Source organism: Patagioenas fasciata, chromosome 3 (assembly GCF_037038585.1).
Source record: "Patagioenas fasciata isolate bPatFas1 chromosome 3, bPatFas1.hap1, whole genome shotgun sequence".
Classification (NCBI taxonomy): Eukaryota; Metazoa; Chordata; class Aves; order Columbiformes; family Columbidae; genus Patagioenas; species Patagioenas fasciata.
The window spans coordinates 55,146,280-55,170,632 of NC_092522.1; the positions used below are offsets into that span (position 1 = coordinate 55,146,280).

Here is a 24,353-nt window from a genome sequence, read left to right on the forward strand (position 1 = left end):
TTCTCCCTCCCTGCAGCTCTTCCTCCTCCCTCACCCACAAGAGTGTAACCCCACACTCACAAAACCGCTGGTCGTACAGCAGGTTACTGTCCACATCACAACCTTCGTAAGGCAACCCAAAGTTTCACAGAGACAGAAGGCTTTTCCAACTTATAAAATCCCCGTTAGGGGTAAGAGCACAGGAGCGATCACCAAATACAAACTCTGCCTGAAGCTGTTAAGTACTTCCATATTAGAATTCAGAACATACACATAGGTTTTCTGCTGCTGTCCTTTACATAATGGATTTTTAGAAAATAAATATATCCAAACTTGTAAGACTGCTCCCAGTCATTTTACAATCTGAAATATCTCACTTATATTCTCTTCTGAGCAGTCCATGATGTTATGTAAAACAAAAAACAGTCTGAAAGGCCAGAAACAAGTCTTACTGTCTCTCACTTCTCAGCACATTTCAGTTGTCCACCAACAACAGCAGCTGGCAAATAATATTGACATGTCTTTGGCAAGCTGTAGCTTTTAACAATGTTCACAGTTCTTCTCAGACTGCTTTAGGGTTTAAGAAACTGATTTAAAAAAAATAAATTCACAAAGAACACTAAAAGGAAGAGGAAAGCTCAGTCCATACAACATGGCATCTGGCCACCTCAGCCAGGCTCTCCAAGGTCCATACCTGCGTTGTGGGCTGGCCAGCTGTGAGGAAGGCCGGGCTGAGCCCTTCAACTGGGCACCTGAGCTCCCATCCTGTGCTGAGACATGGCACTTGGCCAGTGCAAGCCCACAGCTTCCAGTCCAGGGCTACTTTCTGCCAGACAGCCCCAGGGAGTTCATGGTTGTCTGCAGAAGACCACAGTGGTGTAGGAGAACTCTTCTCTCTGCAGCAGTAGCTCCAGTTTTGGCATGTCTTCTAGATATCACCAATGAGCCAGATATATTATGAAATGCTAATTTAGTTTCATGTCTTTCAATCACTGCTGACTGACTAAGCATCCCATTGACCTTACACTATGGCTCAGAGGGAGTTAGAAACAGCCTGGAAAGACAGGCCTTTATCGCTAGCTGCTCAAAGTATGCAAATATTAGACCAAGATTACTGTTAAAGGTGGGGTTTTCCTCCAGCATGGGCAGTTGCTGGGAAAAGGCAAGGAGAGTCAGGAATTGTTGAAATGCACAGTACAGTCCCCACCATAGGAAATACCCTTGTGCAGGCACTTGCTTTATGAGCTCTTCAGATGCTGGGACTGGAGCTGTAGTCATTCAGCTGCACTGACCATAATGTTGGCATTTGTGGTATGAACCTTCAGAACTCAGCCCTTTATTTGCTTATGCCAAATCACTTATTTTCTGAGCTTATAAGGCCATTTACAAGAGCTCATTTGCTTTCTTTTGTTTATTTAATTCTCTGTTGGTAACAAGATGGCTTTCGAACCGCACATCTTCTCAAGTCCTTCACTGTAAGGAGTGTATTGGTTACCTGTCAGTGGCCAGGACCCAGTGCTTGATGAGAAAGGTCAGACAGCTGAAAAGGAAGGCAGGCTGTCCCTGCTATGTGCTTGCAGAGACACAGACTCAAGCTATTCTGATACGTGTCAGCTTGAAACAACCAGGACCAATTAACACTTCGCTCTATAATCAAAGTGCTTGTCTCATCCCTGCTCATCTTCCCAAGACAGCTTAACATCCCTGTCAACAACCCAAATAATGTATCCTCAGGAGAGAAAGATGACAAATAGTAATAATGGACATAAGAGAGAAATTGAGGGTCACCTTGTCAGTGATCAGGGAGAAGGAATTTTGTTTGTAGGGCTGGGCAGAGAGCATGTTTTAGAAGGTGAAAGATCAGTTATTGAAAGAGAGAGTTGGAAGAACACCCAATGAAGGTGAGCAGACACAAACCCTTCCCTCAGGAGACACAGGGGTCTCTGGCTGGGGGACAGGACAATGAGGTGGCACATGAACCCCAAATGGGTCTGCAAGGATATACTAATGGCCAGCAGGATGAACTGACCTGCAGACCTAATGCCCTGTGTAGGATGTAACACCCACCTAAAGCCCTGGGAAAGAGAGGAGGAGGACTGCTGCCATATCTCAGAAAAGAGGGAAAGAGGGAAGCAGGAGTTTTGTGGCAGAGGTTTACTGGGGGAGTGGGGCAGACCAGGGTGAGGGTCTGCTGATGCACGCATTTGATTCTCACCCCTCCCGACCAAAGAAAGGACCATCCTGATCAGCATCCTCATTCCTGAGCCATCAGATCTTCTGTTTGTCCAGATTCTCCATGGGCAAACGAAAATGGGTTGAAATATTCATCGTCTCTTCCTCAAAGTCACCCAAATCTTAAAAAAGCAGTACTGTTACAAACCCTCCTCGCCCAAAGGTAACAACAGAAATGAACAAATTGCTCAAATATATAAAGAAATAAATAAAAGCTCACTGAGCTGGATAGTGCATCTTTTTTTTTTAAGCTGTTCTGTTCTCAACCAAGAACCACAGAGCTGTCCCTTCCTGCAAACAGCATACTCAGAAAAAATGAATTTATTACGTATTTATAGAAAAATACACTGCTTGTTTTAAATGTCCTTGTGCTCAGAAGAAGAACATGGAGTTCAATCCATATTCTGCAGCAGATTTTGAAGTAGTGGCAGGTGGAGAAGAAATTCCCAGTATGGGAAAATGGTTCTTTGCACAGCGCTGTCCTTCGAAGTTCAAATATAAGAGTTGGTGTCCCGGTGTTTCTGTTTCTTGCCACATTTACCAAAATGACTGAAGAAACAAAAGGGAAGAGGCTTGTAAGTGTAAAAGAAACAGGAAAATATGTAGACCAACTCGTAGTCTTAGCTGCAGTACTGAAACATTCACTTTCTGCATAGAAAATTTCCTCTTTCTTCTCTTTGTACATTAAAGCAGGCAAAAGTTGTTGATGTAATATGCAAAGCCACTGTTTGAAACATTAATGTATAGCTCTAGTTCCTCAAGAAATCTATTGCCAAGCAAGCCAAGGTGTCAAGGTTCCCTGCACACCTGGCATGCAGTGAAGAGTCTGGCTTGCCATGTGCCAGGAGTGGAAAGTTGTGCCTGTAACTCTTCAGCTATAAATTAATCTTCTACATTACTTTTCAGTGACTTCACAAATCATGGATATGCTCCCATGATCAAGGCCCCTTCATTACAGGATCCTTTGAGGTAATGGCTGGTTTTCTTGAGCAGAAAGCTGCAGGTTATACTTCGCAGTATCTCTCGTACATACTATTACTTCTGCTTCTAGAAGTGCTCAAGAAAACCTTGTTTCTCTAAGAAAAAAGTATAGATTCTATTCCCATGGGGTTTTTAAACAATCTGCATTAATGATATTGGAAGGTTCACATTTCTAATGAGGAAAATACCACCTGCTCATAACATCAACCTAACCAGGGAATTTACTTTCATACTTGGAAAACATCAATAATTTATGACAGCTGACAAGGATGGAGGAGAACACCCTCAGAAAACCTCATCCAAGTAAATGTAAAGAAAATACATATCCAAGTAAACGTAAAGAAATACATATCCCACCTTGAAATTTGCTCCACATCCTCCACTGTCTCTGGTAAGGAGATTCCCTTTGTCTCTGGTAAAAGCAATATTAGGAGCCCACAGACAACTGCAAGAATACCTGCGATGGACATTAAAGAAATACAAAAGAAATAAGGGTTTATCCACTGAGGAAAGTTTATTCGGATTAAGGTTAAAGAGAGATTATAAGAGTACATCAGCTATTTCTGATTACCTTACTCTTACCAAACACTTTTATGCTACATTAATTTAACCTATTGAAACACCAACCAATCAACCAACCAACCGACCAACCAAAATCACTTAAGGATTAAGGTTTAACTTGCAGCCTGAATTGCCCCAAAAGTGAGATCTTAGAAGACAAAAACTTGAGATAAGTTCATATGGGCAAATCCCTACAAACTGCAAGAGAACTAGGACGGTATTTCTCACATAAGACAAATCCACTGTTATTCAAGGGGCTTTATCTCATAGATGTATCCATGTTTCTTGAAGCCATTGAGATTTTTCCTGAAATACTCTCTTTGTGTATCCATGGCCCAAGTAGATTATGTAATTCAGAATAAAAATTCTTCATTGGGAAAGAACACTCAGGTAGAGAGCCAGTCTGAAGTAGTACCTCAAGAATCGTTATTTTGGAATAATTTCTGGCGCAGATACAATTTAAACAATGTAATAAGTCACAAATAGAAAGGCTGGAATGAAAAGTAAAATCTCTGACTGTTGCACAGTCCTCTCTGTTCCTCTCTGATTCTCTACCTGTTAACTCAATTCAGCAGCAGCAGAATTTTAGAATTAGATAATGTTAACAGTACCTCTATACACATCTATTCTTGGAATATTGGTAATTTTTTAAAATGTCTTTTGTCTTTCTATTTTTGTTTTCAAGATACAATTTGAATTAGCACCAGTTTCCCTTCTAATTCTATACTATCCTTTTTGCTTTTTTCCCAGTCACATCTATCTTCTGGAAATCTGGTTTAGCCACAGATTCCCACTTCCTTGTTAGAAATAACTGATTTTATTCCACAGAATGAAACCACAGGGCTCAGTTTTTCCCAAATGTAACTGAATAAAGGAGTTTGACAGGAATAAGTAGCTATGACTAATACAACATCCACGGCCACAACTGTATATATCAAAAAACCCAAAGTAATACTTTTTCAAAGAACGTTAACCTCTACTGTTCGGAAATTAAGCTTATTTCTCTTCAGTTACAGAAATTAGCTGTAAGGTTTCTCAGTCTTAGAGCACCTCACATAGTTTCTTTTATGCTCCTTCAGCCAAGTCGCCCAAGGAAACCTGAGCTTATCCATAGTGTGCCATGAAATCACTCACATTTCGTTGATTTTCTGTTCAGCCCTTGCTCTAGGCATGAAGGTTGAGAAGGGCTGGTTTGAGAGGGACATGAAGGCACACACTATACTCTTTTGATGCAACAGAAAAGCTCTGTTATGAGGAGGATGTTTAAACCAAAAGTACATTTTAAATCAAATCTTACTGAAAATAATTAGAGGTAGCTCCAACCAAATGGCTGCTAATCGGAAAAGCAGGAACGGGGCTATGATCCCACCTAGGTCACAAAAACTCGAGCACAGGGAAACGCCGAAGTTTCTGCAAAAGTAAAACAGTGTCAGATATTTGAGAGGTGCTACCAAACAGATAAACCAACAGTTTAAGGAGAAAAATGTAGACTTAGCTCAAAAATTTTCTCAGCAGAATACACTATCGACATTGAGCAGTGGCTATTCAGTTAGGAAACTCTGGAGAAAATGGAGTTTTACTAAAAAGTTGTGAAAGAGGGAATGGGGAAAAGCAGAGGAAAAAGTTGAAAGACTTCTGTGAGCTTTCGACATACCTCAGTGTTGTAGGGTACAGTTCACTGTTCATAAGATAGACAATTTCAAAAGACACGGTGATGCCCAGTCTTCCCAGCGTGGCGACCGTCGTTTTGAGCCATGGTATATCTGTTCATTCAAAAAGAAACCTGGATGAAGAATGCTTTTCTGCACCAGCAGGGCATTTCTGATAGTCCCAGGCCCTGTCAGCAGAAGCTACATCACAGAAACACTGGATCAGTGCAAATCAGACTGAAGGGCCACTGCTGTTAGATATCAATCTATACTGGCACTTTTTGCTTTCCAGCATCACATGAGGCTGCTTTGGAGAATCAGAAATCACTTCCAATTGATTGATTCAAGATTCTGTTGTGGCATAACAGCATGGGTGGGGGAATTAATACTAAAAGCTTCCATGACCACATTCAAATTGTGCTCTGGAAAGGAACATTTATTTATATGGGGAGGTTATGCTGTAAGAAACCCCACTGAGTCACCTTCCAAAGCCTTCTGGTCACAAAGAAGCTACCTGTAAAGGTGCATCTGCAGCAACAGTACAATAATTCTCTCTAGAGAAGGCCAACTACACTTCATAATTTGTCTAGCCATTGCACATTAGACATGCTCCTAATAATGCTACTCCTGGTCATCCTCCCCCTTCCCTTCCCTTCCCTTCCCTTCCCTTCCCTTCCCTTCCCTTCCCTTCCCTTCCCTTCCCTTCCCTTCCCTTCCCTTCCCTTCCCTTCCCTTCCCTTCCCTTCCCTTCCCTTCCCTTCCCTTCCCTTCCCTTCCCTTCCCTTCCCTTCCCTTCCCTTCCCTTCCCTTCCCTTCCCTTCCCTTCCCTTCCCTTCCCTTCCCCTTGGCTTTACACTTGGGACAACTGGCCCAGGGGCCTTACACTGCCCTGGTGTCTCTGCCTGGCCACCCTGGCTCCACTCGAGCTCTGTTGTGCTGCCAGTGCCCTGTATATATCAGCAGGGAGCCCGTATAGATCAGCAGGACATGCAATGGTCACATCCTCACTGCAGGGCAGAGCCATCCTATCTCACTCTGTGTGGCTCCTCAGCACTCTGGAGAGCCAGGACCTCTGGAGGGGCATCACAAAGAACGCAATAAGCATTTTTGTGACACTCCTAGGAGAGGACAGTCTAACCACAACTACAGGGAGGCAAGTGAAACAACAAGCCTGAACCTGGCATGAAGGGGACCTCTGCCACCAGACAGGGCTCTGGCAGTGATTGTGTTTTTTCAAAACCTCAACAGGAAGAACAAGAAAACATTTCAGTTTACACTGAACCAAAAAATGAGATGCCTGGGGTAATTTCCCTTCCAAAACAACCAAACAAACCCCCATCAGATTTCATCCCATGTTGCAAGACACTGCATTTGCCCTGAAAAGCTCTGTTTTCAAACACTTGTAAAAAAAGCAAAGGCTAGAAAGACAAAACAAATCCACAGTGTCTCACTGGCATCCCCTTCAGTCCATCAGACCCCTGAGGTGAGGGTGACATCCGTGTGCTTCCTTCCTCTGCCAGGGTACTCAAATACTCAAACTGTGTGAGCACCCCAGTGCGACTGATAAACAAGCAAACAAACAAAAACAAAAAAACACCACAAGATAGAAAACAATTTATAAAAAAGACAGGAGTGCTGGAAAGTCAGTGTGCAATATCAGACCTTTTCGTTGCTCTTGAAAACAGACAAGAATGACTTAATCAAAAGCCATACATTTCCTCCAGGCCCTGAACACTGTCCAAACCCCCAGAAGATTGAGGGCAGGGCAACAATCCCCACATTGTCTGCTGCTGCCCCTCCATGTTGTGGTTTGCATTGCTTTATTGGCAAATAAGAAGACCGCCAAGCTGCCTCAGCTGAATCACTGATTTCTTACATCGTTGTCTTCCAAGTCAGGGAATGTATTTTCCCTTCGTGTTTGTATACGATTCCCTTGCATTTGCCTTCAAAAACAGTACATGGCCTTTATACGCATTTTTTTAGACTACACCCAGCTGTTTCTCACCTCACATCGAAAATACAAACATAACATGTCCCAGGGCATTCTATAAGCAAATAAGGTTTGTTGTTCCATGACTGTGATGCTGCTTGCATCAGCAGACAATTTTGCTTTTATCTACGGTTTTGTGTGGCCTTCTGTCCTTGCTTGAGGAGTGTCAGAGAGGAGTCATTGACCTAAGGAGCCTGAGGTTGGGAAGGAAATTACCTTCTGGCAAGAAGGCAGTAATGAGGCATGCAATTCCTGCCACAATATTGCTTATTCCAAAGGGAAGACGCCGGCCAATGCGATCAATTGTCAGTAAAATTAGGAGTGCAGCAGGCAGCTCCATAGCTCCTGAGATGAAGAAGTCTAGGTACAGGTTTCTTCCGACAATTCCTAGGCGCATGACAAGCCCTTGGTAGATCAGGGCACTTGTGAACCTAAGCAGCAAAGGAAACAAACATTGAGAGACAAACAAATGACTACAAGCAGCTGGAAAGACCCTGAAAGTCACAAGGGAAAAACTCCCTGCCCTGGTGACAAGGTGGATTGACATGATCACTCACCATGCGTACATAAAGACGAGCGTGTTCCTTCTCATCCTGGGAGTCCTCACCAGGTCGAGAAAGGAGGGGTTGCTGACTTCCTCATTGCTAATAGTGATCTGAGGAGAAAAGTAAGCAGTAGAGTCAGCTGTCAGCAGTCAGGCAGGTGCTGGGGCAGAGTTTCTATGTAAACATGGTGCTCAGCAATATTCCACTCCAACAAGCAAATGTGCTGATAAGCCAGCTTGCTGCTTTTAGCACTCCATAGCAGTGCGCAGATACAGGAAATAGCTTATAACTGGACACAGCTGTGGGCTTTCCTTAATGATGATTGTGCAAAACTCAGGAAAAACGTCCCCAATCCTGACTTGAGAGGGGAAAAATTATTTCCTCATTGCAAACTGAGACAAGTTGACCAGGAATTTCTTGGAAGGTAATAAGCAGTCGTTGTCACATCAGGGTCGCTGGGAGCAGAGCTGCCTTCTGCCAGAGGTGACAGAGAGGAGGAGACCGTGGCAGGAAGGGCAAAGCGATGAGCTGTGGGAAGCAGGGAGAGAGGGGGTGAGCAGCAAGCAGTGGGCTTGGGAACGCAACCAGTGGCACAGTTGTGCAGTAGGAAGAAAAGAGGAGCGAGAGAAAGGGCAGATCTGTGAAGGCTCTTGGGTGCTACAAAACATTCAGCTGGTGAAATTCAGAGGGCCTTAAAACCCACAAGCACCAAGCTGAATGTGGCTTTTACCCTAGAAGAAAAAAATCTTGCAAAGTATGAATTAATGGTGCTCATACTGCCTACAAAGCATAGTAAATCTGTTCATAGCTTCCTCCACTACAGTCACAATGAGGCACTCAATGAAATAATTAGTTAGAAGGTTTAACAATGACAGAAAAGGGCCAGATTTCATACTGTGTTTAAACTTTGAAGTCCATTGCCATAGGATATTATGGATTCAGAATACTAGCGGAGCCAGAAAGGGTGTAGGTACATTGATGGAGGCTGATTTTAAATGTGGCCAGCAGGTTTTAACCATGATGCCCAAGCCAGGTGGCAGCCCTTTTGTTTGTATGTTGATTTGGCAGGTGAGGAGGACAAGGAAGAAAAGGCAGAGGTGATTTTAGGCAGGGGCAAATGGTGAGATTGCCCAAGAACTGGCAGCTGTGGCTGGAATTGCAGTTAGCTCTCAAAGCAGCTGTGGGAAACATGGGGTTAAACCCGCTGCACTCTTTTTAGGAGGATTTCAGGCAGCCTGGCTGCTCTGACTCTCAGTTATTGCCCTCCTCCTGAAAGGAGGCCTAAGAGAGCAAAGAGAGGAGCAAATACCTCTCTACCACCATGGTGCCCACTGCCTGCATGGGAGCAGAAGCCCAAGGAAACAATCCCAGACAGCGAGGAGACATGGGTGAAAGGATGGAGAAGCACATGGGAACATGCAGATCTGTGATGAGAACAGGAGTAAAGCCAAGGCATTGCCCAAGGGTCTTCTCAGCTCAGCCAGGGCTACACCCAAAGGTTTTACCCTGTATTCGTTTTTTCTGTCACAAGGTAGCACAGATGTTTTTCAGTGGGATTTGGCTGGATGTATTTATGCAGGACTTTTTCCGAAGTGAGTGACACAAAACCTTGTGAGTGGAGAGAAAAACCTCACATTTATTTGAACTTCCTTCCTACTCCCTCTTGCTTTTCTTCTGTAACCAGAGCCGGAAGATTTCTTCAAAGTGCTGCCACTTCTGCTGCATGCCAGAGCCCTTTCTGGGGCAGGCAGAGGTTGCCGTGATTCTGCACTGGTCTGGGACTCTCTCATATTATGGTTATAAACCTGCCACGACTATGTTTGTAAAAGCAGGCTGCCAGCCATCATTTGTGACTTTGTGCAAATATGGTTTTAGTTTTCCAAAGGACTAAAGATAAATTCAGCATGGCTGCTACCATATATTTTTATGTCTTAATAAAGTCACAATAACCCCAAGCATGATTGAGCACTTTTTTAGGGATGAAAAAAAAAATCACTGTGGAAAGTCAACTTTTCTTAGGGAAAAAATATGCTCTTTTTGCTCTTTGAAGTTAAGGAGAGCTTTGCTATTCACACCAATGCAGTCAGGAATTCAATGACAGGATCCATGTTTCCAAAGATATACTATCTGAAAACTCTGTAGGAAGTTTCATAAGTAACTTCCCTGTCATTTTTATGTCCCACCAAATTACATGTCAGTTTTTCTGCAATAATTTTTAAAGAATTCTCATAACCTAGACATATAGTTCTGCACACACTTAATTCTGCACAGGACAGTATGCCCATGCATGTCTATAATACACATGCATGTAAGTTAACATATACTAGAAATATACATTTCTATATATCTCTATATAGTAGAAAAATGTATAAAGGGATAGGGGGTTTTGATTTACAGCAGTCTCAAGAAGCAGCCTTTACTCAGCTGGTTGCAATCCATCCTGCTTTTGGACAGAGACCAAGAATGAAACAATTAGCTCGGAAAAAAAAAATGCTAGGGTAATTACAAGTAACTGGGGGAAAAAAACTTTATAATTTATAATTAATTTAATGAGTTCTGGACAGAAATGAACTATACCAGTGTCATAACTCACAGAAAAAAAGAAGCAAATGTTTATCTGTTTTCATACAGAGGTCATCTGTGGTCTCTGCATGCCAAAAAAAAATGTAAGGGAGCTACATTCAAAGCCATGTAAGGGACTTGACCAATGAAATTGTTACAGTCATACTGGAAAATCTTAGCCAAAATGCACTGGTAGACAATGCCTCTCTCTTCTCCCTGCCTCTCCACACCTGCAGCACTTTGCCTGAAATTAAGGAGTTGTTTTGTGAAAGTGAATTCTGTTAATGTGAGAAATACACTTGATCCATGACTAATGTGCTTTCTGGAGATGCTCACTCTCCTCTGGGCACAGCACCAAGGATTACAGACATTGTATACATCTGTAGGAGCAGATCCAGCACAAATCTGGATGCGTGGAGGTTAATCTGCTGCAGCTGTGACTAGCTTAGGGTCACAAGCAGGGACACTTCTGAAAAAATGTAAATGCAACTTAAAACAAAAAGCAGGGAAAGACACATATCTCCATCCTGATCTGACACCTTGAAAATGCTGATGTTGAGAGAGGGAAAGTGGGTGTATTAACTCGTGGCTGAACGTGGAGGGGGAGTTGCAGCAGCATAGCCTTCCTACTACGTGTCTCAGGCCACACTCCACAATGGGTAATGCCGATCTGACTGGGGGAATCTCACCAGTGTGTATGCCCCAGCCAAGGACAATAAATGGATTTACCCTTTTTTCTCTTCCTTAGTCTGTCTTTTCAATTTGTTTCTCTTCCTCTGGTTTTGGTCTGCAGTCCTCCAGTTGTATAAGATGCTAGTCCAGCGTGACTAGAAGAGCTCATTCTGCACTGTGGGACAGCTGAGGGTGATTTCCTAACCTTGGCTGGTATCACAGAGATGTCTTGGCTTCCATCAGAAAAATACTTCACTAATTACTGGCTTGGCTTGTTGCTGCTCATCAAAACTCCTTCTGTCATGTTGCTTCACTAATGTACAACAGTATCATGCTGTTTCTTGGCCAAGTAAGTTATATACACCTTTTTCCCTTGACAATCCCTCCCTTCCCATCATTAACCTTTATGTGGTCCCCTGAGCAACATAACACTTATAGAAATGCCATTATAGCAATGTTATGGCAGTTGAGCAAGTTGCTCATGAACAATGCAGAGGGCTGTGGAAATTTATATTTCATCGTACTCTTCTCTGCTGATAGGTCTAGTTTTGACTCTATAAAATCATTAGTCCAGAGTCATGAATTCCAAGAGGCACAGAATAGGTCAGGCCCAGCTTCTCTCTGGAACCTGTTGTGTGAACTTTAAGTTGCCAGGACTGTCATTAACATACACTTACTGAAATGGAAAGATAATGGAATATTGGTATAAATCAACTGGCTATTTCGATACTTCTTCTGTTATCATGTACCTCTTCATGTGTGCACTTCACGCAAGGTCTATATTTACAGCAGGCTGGTCCTGAATATACAGAGCTGCTTGGACTGGCTGGATGATTCATGTAGCCTGTTTCTCACCAAGGGAATGAAATACTATGGATTTGAGAACAGCTATCTGGTGTTTCATAAGAGTGCAAATAATAACTGCTTGGATTTCATCCAGAATTATACCCTAGGATTCTGGTGAAGTAACACCACTCTTTTAGATAAGCTGGGCTAAATTCTCAGATTCTCCCTAGCTTAAGAAGAGCAACGGGAAAGACCTAGGTAAGATACTGTGCTGTGGGAACCCAGGTTGCCGGCTACCTCTTACAGAGCACACACATCCCTTCCTGACAGAACAGGCCACATCAGTCTCCTCCAGACACTGCCATTGTAAAGTCTTTACCTTTAGTCTCAGTGAAAATTTAGTTAAAAGTCACACATCATAATTTTGTATATGTATAAAAATGAATGTCTATGCATATGCATGTATGTAAGCATAAAGGATAGTATTGTGTACTGAAAGACAGATATTGCTTTTCAATAAGAACATCCCAATTTCTTTCTGAAATTCTTATTCCATATTCCATCTCTGGCCTGCTGTATGCTAGCAATCTCCAGGTGTTTTCCTTAGTTCAAATAATGATTTCTAACATTACTATAGCTACCATTTAGGCTCCAGACCTGATTTGTTGCAAAACAGGAACCTTGTTCACATCTGTTGTTGTCACTGAACCATAAGGCAAATACCACGGTAAACATGATCAGGTAATGCTACTCAGCAGAGAACAAGGCAAATGTTGCAATGACACAACAGCATTATTTGAAACACATCAGTCCTTTCAGTTTCATCAAGACCACTTGTCAAAGGACAGTAATTCTAACATATATTGTCCTATTTTGTAAATAGTGATCTCAGTGCTTCCTGAGTACAGGGACTAGATGATCTTTCAAGGTCCCTTCCGATTGCTAACGTTCTGTGATTCCATGATTCTATTTTGAACTTTGGGGCATATTTTCCCCCTATTGGGACTGAATCAAATTTATACTTAAATTCCAATTTTCTACTTCATCTTCTCTTTGAGTCATAAAAGGAAGTTCTAGCAAAGGGGCCAGGGAATTGGATCCTGCTGTGTCCATTCACTTTGTCAGCTAAAATAGCAGCTGCTGTGAAATACTGTTGGCGCTCAGGCTAGTTTCTGATATTTCCTGCAAGTTTTTAAATAGGAGTGTCGCAAATGAAAGACCTGATTCACTGGTTTGCAAACATTTTTTTCATTCCATATCTTTCCAGCCAGTTCACTTTTACCCTCTTGCAATTAACTAAACACGTATGGGACTGACAATCTTGTTCTGGTGTGACACTTGAGGAGTGTTGCCCATCACATAAACAGAATCCATTTTAACACAACTGAATTTTCAAAAGGTTAAGATAGTTTAGAAAAAAGCCTCTAGCTCGAACAGATGACAGTACCTCTGAGTAATGTGGTGAGAGATATTTCCCATTGTGTTTTGCAATGTTATGCATTATTTTTAATGCCTTCTCTCCTTTTTTTCGTGTCAGGAGCCAACGTGGAGATTCAGGAACCACCCTGTAAGAACACAGAAGTTGTAAATAGGGATTTTGCCCTTTAACATCACAAACAAACCAATGTCCTTTGCCTTTTGCATGTGTTAATGCGCAACACACTGATTTTGCAGTATTTGGGATACAGAAACTCTTTGGTGGACTGCTTTTCCAGTTGGTCTCCTGTAAAACACCTGATCCTTTCGGCCAAGAAAAAAGAAAACATGAATACTCTGTGAAGATGAAAAGTAAGAAATCCAAATATTGTATTTGCATAATGGATGTCAGAGGTAAGATAACCAATAAGCAAACAGCGTGACTGTAGAACAGCAAGGAACAATGGAAGTTAACACTAAACAGATGTAGTACCAAGTACAGGCAGATCAGGAAATTTCTAAATGTATCATTACAAGAAAAACACACACACACAGAGAAATGTATACAAATTTTATAAACTGAACACAAAGCAATACTACTGATTGGTGTTTCTGTTAGCCTAGGGTTCAGATGATTCACCATTAAAACATTCATGACAGACAATGTTGTGAATAGTGTGCAGGAAGAGGGCGTGTGGATTAGATTATTTGAATCTAGCCCATGGGATGACTGCACTTCACTGGCACTGATTTCACCACAGCACAGTGCTCTGCTTTCTCATTAGCTGTACTGTCTGACACATGGGACCTGTAGGGCAAGTTCAGACTTGAACTAAGTACGTAATTAGAGATGAGGGTGGACTCCCATGGCTGATGGGAAAAGCAGACTTTGGTCAAGTTAACCAGATGAACAGCAAGCCGTGGGCTGAGCAGGAGCAGAGCAGGGTTCTGTGAAGGGGCAGCTGTGGCTGACAAGAGAGGCAAACCCTGGGCAGAAAAAGGAAAGTAATGAATGTCTGCAATTTGCTAAAAAGAATCAAAAATCCAAAATCAATAATATGCAAATATCCTCTTTCCAGCCTACAACATCTTGCACACTGGAAACTGGGTACCACAGGAGGAGACTCAAGATGCTCAAAGAGCAACAGCAATAATGACAAAAGCAATGACTGCAACGTTACCAGTAATAAAGCAGGAAGAGGAAGTTGGGTAGTGAAATGACCAGCTGGATCCCCTGCCAGGTGGGAACCAAGTATGCAATTCCAGGGAGAATCATAATTCCCAGGGTGAAGAACATCTGAATCACAATCCCAATGATCCGCTGGTCTGAACCAACAATCTCTGTGACTGAGCAGAGAGAAAGTCAAAATAACCAACACAGAAACAAACTGAACTCAAAAGAAAAATATTAGTGATGGAACAGAAGGAAAGATAGTTGTATCTCAGATTACAAGTCTGTCTAGCCCAGCATCTTGTCTTCAGTAGTGTAAACACATCACCAAGGCTGTCCAGGGCAAGCACAGGTGACACAACTTCATCAATTCACCCACTGTTCTTCAGCTAGAAGGGTTTCTGATTGCAAGTTTACTAAGGAATTGTATCTGGTCAGAACAGGGGTGTGAGATAGCATCATGATCATGCTTAGTGGTAAACTGCTAGCACTCTCCCTGGCACAGTTTTGGCTCATGCCCCAGACTAGAGGATCCTTTCATCAGTGGCTGCTCCCAGCAGGTAATATGGACAAGGCATTTATGGGGAAGAATGTTTAGCCATACTATGCTGGCTGCTCTGAAGGCTGAGATATAGGCCACAATTTGTGTTATTGACCAGAACAAATATGGCCTTTGTTGGGATTTTTTTAATTCTTTGGAGGATTTTTTTATATTGTGAATGTGCCTAATCACTTCTGAAACCCCCGTAGCACCATATTGCTGTCAATATCCCATGGCCATGAGATCCATAGTTGAGATAAGCAATGCATGAAGAAGTGTCTCTTGTTTGTTTCAAAACTGTCACCACTACCTAGCCTTCAAAGTAAAAGCAGAGGGGTTTACCTTGTTGATTTTTGTTTGTTTGTTTGCTTGTTTGTGTTTGGTTGGGGTCTTTTTGTTGTTTTGTTTGGGGGTGAGGGGGGTGTTTGTGTTGTTGTTGTTTATTTTGTTTTTGGTCTTTGTTTTTTGCGTGTTTGTTTGTTTGTTGTTTTTTACTGAAGGAGATACAATTTTACAAGTTACAGTGATTTGTTCCAGCTGTCAATGGAGACATATGACACCATTACTATTTTTATTGACTATTCATCATGTCTGCATGGCTCAGGGGCAACCCAATGTAGCTGCTCAGCACTAGACCAGGAAGAGCTGAGTTGTATGTAAAAGCAAATGGAGGTTCTTGGGAAAGCCTGTTGTGGTTCTGAAACACAGATCAGTCACTTGGGAGATGTATTAATGGTAACCATCCTCCTAGTGCAACCAAACCAATGATCTGTATATGCCCCTTAAAAGATGTTACATTGGTAAATACTCTGGGTGACCCTGGGACATCTCATCTCTAGTAGGATGTTTTCCTCAATGTTATGCTATTTCATGCTCTAGAGAGGAGTTTCTCTTTCTGAACCTGGCTGTCATTCAAGATGTCACAACAATACCATTTTCTCCTGAAAAGTAAGCTTGCTATACTAGGAGCTTCATTGCTGGACCATGACTATAACCTATCAAAAAGTCTGCCTGCCTACTGTTTTGATGCTATTTATAAAAAAATCTTCCCTTTCTTATCCCTTTTCAGGAAAAAATAATCCTAATATGGACCCTGGTGACCAGCCTGTCACTAAGCAAAGCCTCCCAGCTAAAGAATGAAGAGCAGCCATCCAAGTGTCTGTCTTCCCAGTGATGAAAAACAGTTAATTCTTCTGAGCACTTGCAGAAGATACTCAGACTCTGCTAAAATTAACCATGTTCTTGTTTGTGTATCGGGTTTCTTTGGGACTTCCTCTGTAGATTTTGATCCTCTTGGTGATCTTCTAGGTAATAAGAAAACCTTTTTATCTACACATTTCACTCTTCCATCTTTTAATTATTCATGTTAATCCCTCCCTATTGGAGTACATAGATTAGACAGCCATAAAAGTTCTCAGATAACATCAACAGAAAAGGTTACATTGGTTCTGAATTGCCTATGGTCAGCTGCTCACAGGCATATTTGAGTATCACAGTGATGGGTATGAAAGGAGAGCCTGGACAGTTACGAAGCACGTGTCACTCTTGTTAGTCTGCCCTCATGCATTACTTCTTCCTCACTCTTCTTCATGGAATCCTATGAGATCAGGCAGGCATATACATGATGCTTATTTACATCCTATATCAGCACTGAATATCTGACAGATTTTTCACTTGCTGCCATTCTCAGAGGCCACCTCTGTACCAGTAAATTAGCAGACATTGACAGGTACAGAAGCGCTATAGTGTTTAGCTGCCAGCAAGGTCCCCAGAACAGTCTGGACAAAGGCCAGTGACTGCTTTCCAAACTTTCAGTTCAGGCACGAGCCCAGATCATGGATGACGTCAAGTTGCAATTTACATTCAGGCACCTTGTCTTGGAAGAACAAATGCATTAACTAGGATGGAGTTGGGTTATTCATTGTGTGCTGACCCTAGGGCTAGTGCTTTGTTCCCAAGAAAAACTATTATGAAGAGCAGATGTAGATAGACTCCTTGTCCTCCAAAAATCCCTCACTTTTCCTAACCAGAAAAGAGAGAAGATAACAGCTCTCACCAATCACGTAGCATGTCATCCAGGTTCCCTTGCCAAACACGCCTTGGAGAAAACGGAAAATCAAAAATACAGTAAAGTTTGGTGCAAATGCCACTATGATACCACATATCCCAACCCCGAGACAGGAGAGCAGGTAGACGAGGAGTCTGCCATATCTGTTGAAACAAACAAACAAACAAACAAACATAGTGAAAATCATTAAAAGACACAAAGGTTATTTTTTCCTGGCATCTCATTTTAATGCTAGAGCTAAAAGTGCCTTTTTCAAGACCACCCTTGTTCCAAAGGAAGGCTGCCTGAATCTTTGTAGGGTTGGCCCTTGGGATATAGGACTCTTTTCGCTGTGGTAGTTATCACTGCTTTTATGTCACTAACTTTAAAACTGGTGATGACCTATCCATGTTCCCTTTTGTTTTAGAAAACAGTTTTTCTTTTTGTATCTAGCCTATGGCCCATGTCTCACAGTTCAGATTTTTGATCTAATTGAAATAAGGACAACTTTTGTTGGGGATCTCTGTTTTCATGTATCAGTCTCCTAATAGTAAATACAGCCAGTTCTGTGAAAGTAACTTATTTCTTCTTTAATCGCTTTCTTTGATTTTCCAATGTTATGTTCTGGTTCAGATCACTTGCTTTTGAAGTCTGCCTAATGTATTCATGAGCCCCTTTTTCCAGCAAACGCATCATTATTAATTGATGTGCCCAGGTAACCTGTAATTCAAAAAAAAACAAACCCAAAACACTCCAGCAAAACCTCCCTGTAGTTTCATGAAAACTATGTCCTTGGAATACAACTAGAATTTCCATTCTGTCCTCTTCTCCATTGTTATTGTTGCTGTTTAAAGAAGAAACTGTGGAAACTGATGTAGCTGTTTATCTTACCAAAAAGTATTTGAGAGTATATTTGTTTGTCCATTTTGCTCAAAAGCTTTCATGAGAAGAATTTATATGGGACAAAAAATAGGGTATTTTCAGACAGGTCTGTTCTTTTCAAAGCTGTCAAGGAGACAAGAGTCCACTGGTCTGACTGCAGCACATTCCCCCAGTGCTATCAATTTACAACATCCACAGTTGCATGACAACTACATCATGCTTAATACACAAGTACTCCTAGACATGTTTTTTCATTTTAATAATTAGCTGTAGTATCTCTACTCTTACACAGTGCTAAGGTACTAGTATCATAGCTGTCCAGCCAGACACTGATCAGAGATATCTTAAATTAGCCAGAGCCGTCTTTTCCATCCTACTTTTTTCCTTATTACTATATCCTTGAAAAGATGAGGTTTTCCTTGAAAGTTCAAAATTTGTTATCTGAGACAACATTCCAGATACTTTTTAAAGTATTCCTGACTATGAAGAAATAATACTTTAAGTTATTATTAATATTATTACAGATACCAAAGAAAAATGAGGCAGAAAGTATTATATGAACTGAAGAAATACGCCCTGCCATTGCAATCATCAGTGGTGGTCTCAGTCAATGCATGGGTTGATTTCTGTTAATTATCAGCACAGAACACAAACCAGGCTCCCTCCTTTACTCTAAGAGGTAGAGCTTATGGGAGCTCCCCATTTGAGGGCAGGTTGGCTGCTCAACCCTGAATATCACCCACACCTTTTCCTTAGTATTCATCCAGCTCTAATACAGTTCAGGACAGGCTGGAGGGAGCTATGACCTTGGTGGTAAGTGTGTGAATGGAGAAAGTTACCATACTGAGTCCCATCATTCCTTCCTCAAGTAACTGCTCTCTTCATCAATGATGTCTATTGAACATTCTCCAGTAAACACCAGACCATAAACCTCTTCTGAATGCTTGCTTTTCATTTCTGTGTCCTTCTGCCCTTCCTGGGTCCAGATGTGCTCAGAAAACATTGGAAACAACAAGAAAGCTCTTTTCATGACATTTTAATGTCCAAACAGGATGAGTAAGTAGTATTGCATGAAGTTTCCAGACCAGAAGGAAGCAAAGACTACATTGTCTGGGTTTTGATAACCCGGTGTCCTAATTTTGGTTGGGATAGAGTTAGTTTTCTTCCTAGTGGTTGGTATAGTGCTGTGCTTTTGATTTAGAATGAGAATAATGATACCCTGATGTTTGGTTGTTGCTGAGTAGTCAAGGACCTTTCAGATTCTCACACTGTGCCAGGTGCACAAGAAGCTGGGAGGAGGCACAGCCAGGACAGCTGACCCCAACTGACCAAAGGGATATTCCATGCCATATGACATCTCACTCAGTATATATTTTTGGGGAATCTGGCTGTTCACAGAGGTTCAGAGCAATGGCGTTTGTCTTCCCAAGTAACTGTTATGTGTGATGGAGCCTAGCTTTCTAGGAGATGGCTGAACATCTACCTGTCCTCCAAAATGTTGATGTGTGCTTATTGCAGGTGACACTACAAGTGATTTCACCTCTGCAAAAAGGTCAGCAGTGCTTATACAGTACCTGTCTGCAGCATAGCCCAGGATGAATGAGCCGATCAGAAAGCCCAGACTGAGGATAGCCTGTGAGAGATCCAGCATCCAGGCATTGCCGCACACTAGGTTATACTGTGGGAACAAGGGAGAGGCATAAACACCCCTGGTGGGTTACTCATAATCCTCAAAACATTATAGAAATTGCAAAGGGCCGGGCAGGAAGGGGAAAGAGAAAGGGGAAGGGGACGGGGAAGTTCCAATGTGCTTGTTCAACCACAAGCACCTTCCCTGGTCAGGGAAGCACAGCTGTAGCAAGCGCTCTTCAAGCTATCAAGAAGACAGAGGGAGAGCTCCTCCTTGCCAAAAGGATTCTGTGTTTCATACATCAGTTGTCCAGATATGGAAAGTAAACTAAACACAAATCTGTTAAATATGTTGCCAAGGCAAAGCCATGACTTTGTTTAGTGCAGAATAAGGCAGCACAGCTATATTCAGTGAAAACATTAACTTATACAAATAGTTTAATTATTTTTCTTAGTGCCTTCCAGATAAAGGCAGAACCATGTGGTCTCTGAGGAAACCAAAAACAGATCTCAGAGAAGTTTCAGATACATTATATGTATTTTCTTGACAGAGCTTCCCCAGACTTCCCTTTTCCTGATATTGTAGCAGCCGTAACTCCCTATCACGACATTACATTGGTGCATGTCTGAAGAATTCATTAGCAAGGATGGAGATGGGGATGGGCAGGGATGAAGGGAGGAGGAAAGTGGGTGAGAGGAAGACAAAGAGACTAGGAATTAAAACAGAAATTAAATCAAAGTAGTTATCCAGACAGCATGTCATTCAAAATTACTTTAGAGATTCTCTGAGAATAAAGAAATACCAACTGCAGCCTGCCGAATTCTGCAGACCTTATGGGAGTTGGGAGGTTTTGGTCCTTACCTGGGTTACCTTAAGGACAATGTGGCTTCAGGACCAAGGGAAGCCACAGACAATAGCAGCTGCCACCATTTACCCTAGAGAGACCCTTTTGCCTTCAGACATGAGTTGTAAGAAATCTTTTTATCACTAGCAAGGTGCTGGTTGCTGAAGCACACACAGTGTGTCACACATTTGTGCTCACCAGCATGTGTACCACAATACTAGTGCTCAAACACTGTGCTGGGATGGAGTAGCCATGGGGTGGTTTACAGAGAAGATTAGGAGTCTCTTCTGTCACTCACAGTTCTCCAGACTCTGAAATTTAGTGCCACAAGCCTGAGCTCCATCTTAGACCATGTGCATGCTGTAATGGTCAGCCTGGGACTGGGACTTGGATTTCAAAGGTGTTTGTGCAGGAGGTACAGAGGGCACCCAGAATAGGATTTCACTGAGCCTGAATCTGACCAGAGGCCGTAAAGTAATACTCTTAAATGTTTATTTGTGTACCTAAAGAAGAAATCATTTATTTCAATATTCTGAACTCCACACAAGTGCCATCCACACTAATATCTATGGATTATTCTTCACTTTTATAAATTAAACTCCTCTGTTTTGGTTCCAGATAAACTATTAGCACTGTCACTGACAGTAACTACAGCAGAATCACTGTTGTTAGTTATGATGATTTTACTGGAAGTCCAGGATTTGGTTTTTTTGTGGCTTTTTGTTGGTTTTTTTTTGAAGCTGCCAGTCTGGGAAATCTGTGACTGAGATCTGCAGTTTCCAGCTCTTGCAACTGTGAAGAAAAACTTGGCTAGTGACCTCTTAGCTCCCCAACACGATAGATGTCCCACGCCCAATGACTTTAAACAAAGTCATGGCTTTGATGTCAATCCCATTAATCCGAGGACTCTGACTGGCCACCTTTCAGTCAAGCCAGGCCATCAGAATCTGGCTTTCACTTCTGTAAATCTTAAGCAAGAGCTGCAGAGACCTCAGCTTCCTCTGAGATGACTAAAACCTGCTCTCAGCCATCATAGTTAAGAGCTATTGCAATGCTTCCCTAAAATAGCCTGAACATGGAGAAGCACTTTCAGACTTCAAATGTTTCTTAACCTATTGCTTTTTCAAACTATGACAACCTTGGCAAATAGTAACAAAAGATGCAGCTTTGGAAAGCAGAGTTTTTTCATGAGAATGACCATTAAAAGAAGATTTTAGAAGGCGATGCAATTGACTGTGCTGATGGCAGAGGTTGAGGCTCTCAGAGGAGCATCTGCAGCCACCTACAATACAGCTTACCAGAGGGCTAAAAACCAGCTGCAAAAAAATACCAGCTTCAAAAGTGTGCTGCTGAAGTGTGAGGAGAAAGAAATAATCACATGGAGAGATAGGCAGAGAGGACAAGCAGGAAGAGTGACCTCACATGAGCTCAAGGAAACCTCTCGAACTTAGCCAGAGCTGTATTTAGCTAGATGCCTCACAGGACACACGCCTGGTGCAGTTTCCACAGGCAAGACCCATGCTGGACACACTAATGCTGCCATGTATGCACCATGGGGACCAACAAGACAGCTGCTGGACTTGTATATGCATGGAGAAGTATATACATTGCAAAGTCAGCAGATCACTGGCACATCTTCTCTGGCCAGCCTGGCTTGAATTTCAGGTGCAGGTGAGACGTTCAGATGCTGAATGTTGCTGATCAGCTGAGTTTTTGCACCATGGAGCAACAGTTCTCCCAGGACCTCAAAGCACAGCATAGACCTTTCACTCTCTTTGCCTGTCTCACCACATAGCTGCACCCTTCCCTGTGGGTTTTTGGTCAGACCGGTGCTAGCAGGAGACACCCCATGCTCTGCTGTGCAGATGACGGCTCTAGTGAGAGGTCAGAGCCCAATTCCACAGGCTGTTTTACAAAATGTTCTGTTATCTCATGCCGTTTTTTACTGGTGGCTTCAGAGCTGGCTATGATGCACTGGCTTTTCCCAGCACTTAACAGCGATGGAGTCTGACAGAGGTCAGTCAGCTTGAGCCTCTCTGTGCTGCAGCTCTGAAAACTGCTTAACACAAACCTTTGCACCATTATTTTTGGCTTCCAGCGGAGGTTGTGGAGTGACCCTGGGAGCACCATTCCCCAGAGAGGCAGAGAGGAGCCCTCACACCTCTCTCCTAGCAGTACCCGGGATTAATAGAGATCTGAGCCCCTGGTCTGCAGGATGAGTCATCTCCCAGTGAAGGTTAATATCACTCAGCATCTCATAAGTAGTGTGGATCTTTGACAGATCAAAACCTTGGAGAGTAATATCAGGCTGATTGATAGATCAGCAGGGAGGGCTTCAGATAGGACCAGGTTTAAGAGCCCTTCATAGAATTACCCAAGTCAGAGAGCAAAACATTCTCTGACAGTTATGATTGCTCACGAAGAACATGGTCATGAGCAAAGACTCTCTCTCAAAAGCCAAAAAACCAAGGAGAGAAAGGGGAAGGGAGTAAGAGTATTATTGCTTTGCCAGAAACAGCAATAAATCAGTGTGAGAACAAAATTTAAATGGGCATGTAATAACAAAACCACTAAAGCAATGTCAAACTGAGATGATGCTTACACTGACATAAAATCTGTAAATATAAACACTGTAGATCACTTAAAATCCAGTCGTCCCTAATTTCAGTTTTTGATTTCAGAGACCAAACCCCAGATTTCTAACACCTATAGGTTGCATGGGGATTACAGCTCTCCTTGCGCTAACACATCAGGTTTCCCAAGACCCAGGAAGCTGTCCTGGCAGCCCAAGTGATGGCAAAGCGAGTGCCAGGACATTTCCCGCCCTGCTGTGGGACAGTGCCGGCTCGGTACCTTCAGTGCACTGCAGAACCACTCTCCCGAGAAGGCAACCTGTGCTTGGAGGAGCAAAGGGGAAGCTACAAAGCTGCAAAGGCAGCAGAGGAGCTCAGGTGGTGGGTGGCTGTGCTGGTGGCGCTGGAGCCGTGCCCATGCAATCAGTCAGCCTGCACACAGCTGCCAGGAGGGACCAGCTCCAGCATCCGCTGCCAGCATTGACCTTCAGGGTTTATACTTTTTATTGTTTTTCAAAGAGCATATTTATTTTTTTTAATAATTTAATCCCTCTTTACTATAAACAGGCAATGAATAAGCTGTCATGAAAGAGAGACGAAGAACAAATGCATGCCAGAAAGAGAGAGAGGAAAATATCTTTCCTGGAGAGGACAACAGTTTCGGATGAGTTAGGCAGCAGCTGAAACTAGCTTTTGACTAACAATGTATTTTAAATATTCTGGGAAACTGGAAAATACAGAAAACTTCTATGAAACTACAAGCTTTTCCTGAAGACATTAGTGACACTATGCTAACCGTGTTCTCCCAAATTAGTCCTGCACTTTGTTACTTTCTAAGTACTTAAATAACTTCTGATACAGATAAGCATTCTCAGACCTTTTCTGTTTGCTTGACGTAGCACCTAGCATTTAAGTCATCACCCTGGTAATGTCTTGCTTTTTGTCTGCAAACATAACCTTTAGAGGGGAATGTAACCTTTAAAAGAGAATTGCACACCCTGCAGAGATCAGTTTTTGATCCAAGCTGCCTGTCAGATCCCCATCACCACTTCAGCTGTGACCTGGTTTGGTTGTGCCTGATAGTTGTCCCCATCTGCAACACTTGGAGGCAAAATACCTGCATCTGTTCACCCAGGATTTCGGCTTGTCTCCAGTTACCCAGTAGTCCTCCTATGTGACACTCCCTCAAAACATCTCTCATGTCCCTTGCTAGCTGCCTCCTCAAACAGGAGCACAGTGGTGCTTCCTCTCAGTTTCTGAATGGTCATATGTCCATCCGTGCATAGGCTGAT

At 42.5% G+C, this 24,353-nt stretch overlaps 1 protein-coding gene across 1 annotated transcript in view; it reads right to left on the bottom strand.

Annotated features, from left to right (window-relative positions):
• Nucleotides 1-2,514: 2,514 nt before the first annotated feature.
• Nucleotides 2,515-24,353, bottom strand: part of LOC136099741 (solute carrier family 22 member 2) — a 79,865-nt gene continuing 58,026 nt past the window's right edge. Inside the window, exons 12-21 of the mRNA XM_065834252.2 lie at nt 19,589-19,692; nt 17,142-17,296; nt 14,555-14,720; nt 13,405-13,522; nt 7,950-8,047; nt 7,609-7,823; nt 5,408-5,516; nt 5,051-5,163; nt 3,550-3,649; nt 2,515-2,760 (exon numbers count right to left, since the gene is read on the bottom strand). Of these exons, the coding sequence (XP_065690324.2) occupies nt 2,703-2,760; nt 3,550-3,649; nt 5,051-5,163; nt 5,408-5,516; nt 7,609-7,823; nt 7,950-8,047; nt 13,405-13,522; nt 14,555-14,720; nt 17,142-17,296; nt 19,589-19,692 (1,236 nt within the window). The 3' untranslated portion in view covers nt 2,515-2,702. The remainder of the gene's footprint in view (nt 2,761-3,549; nt 3,650-5,050; nt 5,164-5,407; nt 5,517-7,608; nt 7,824-7,949; nt 8,048-13,404; nt 13,523-14,554; nt 14,721-17,141; nt 17,297-19,588; nt 19,693-24,353) is intronic.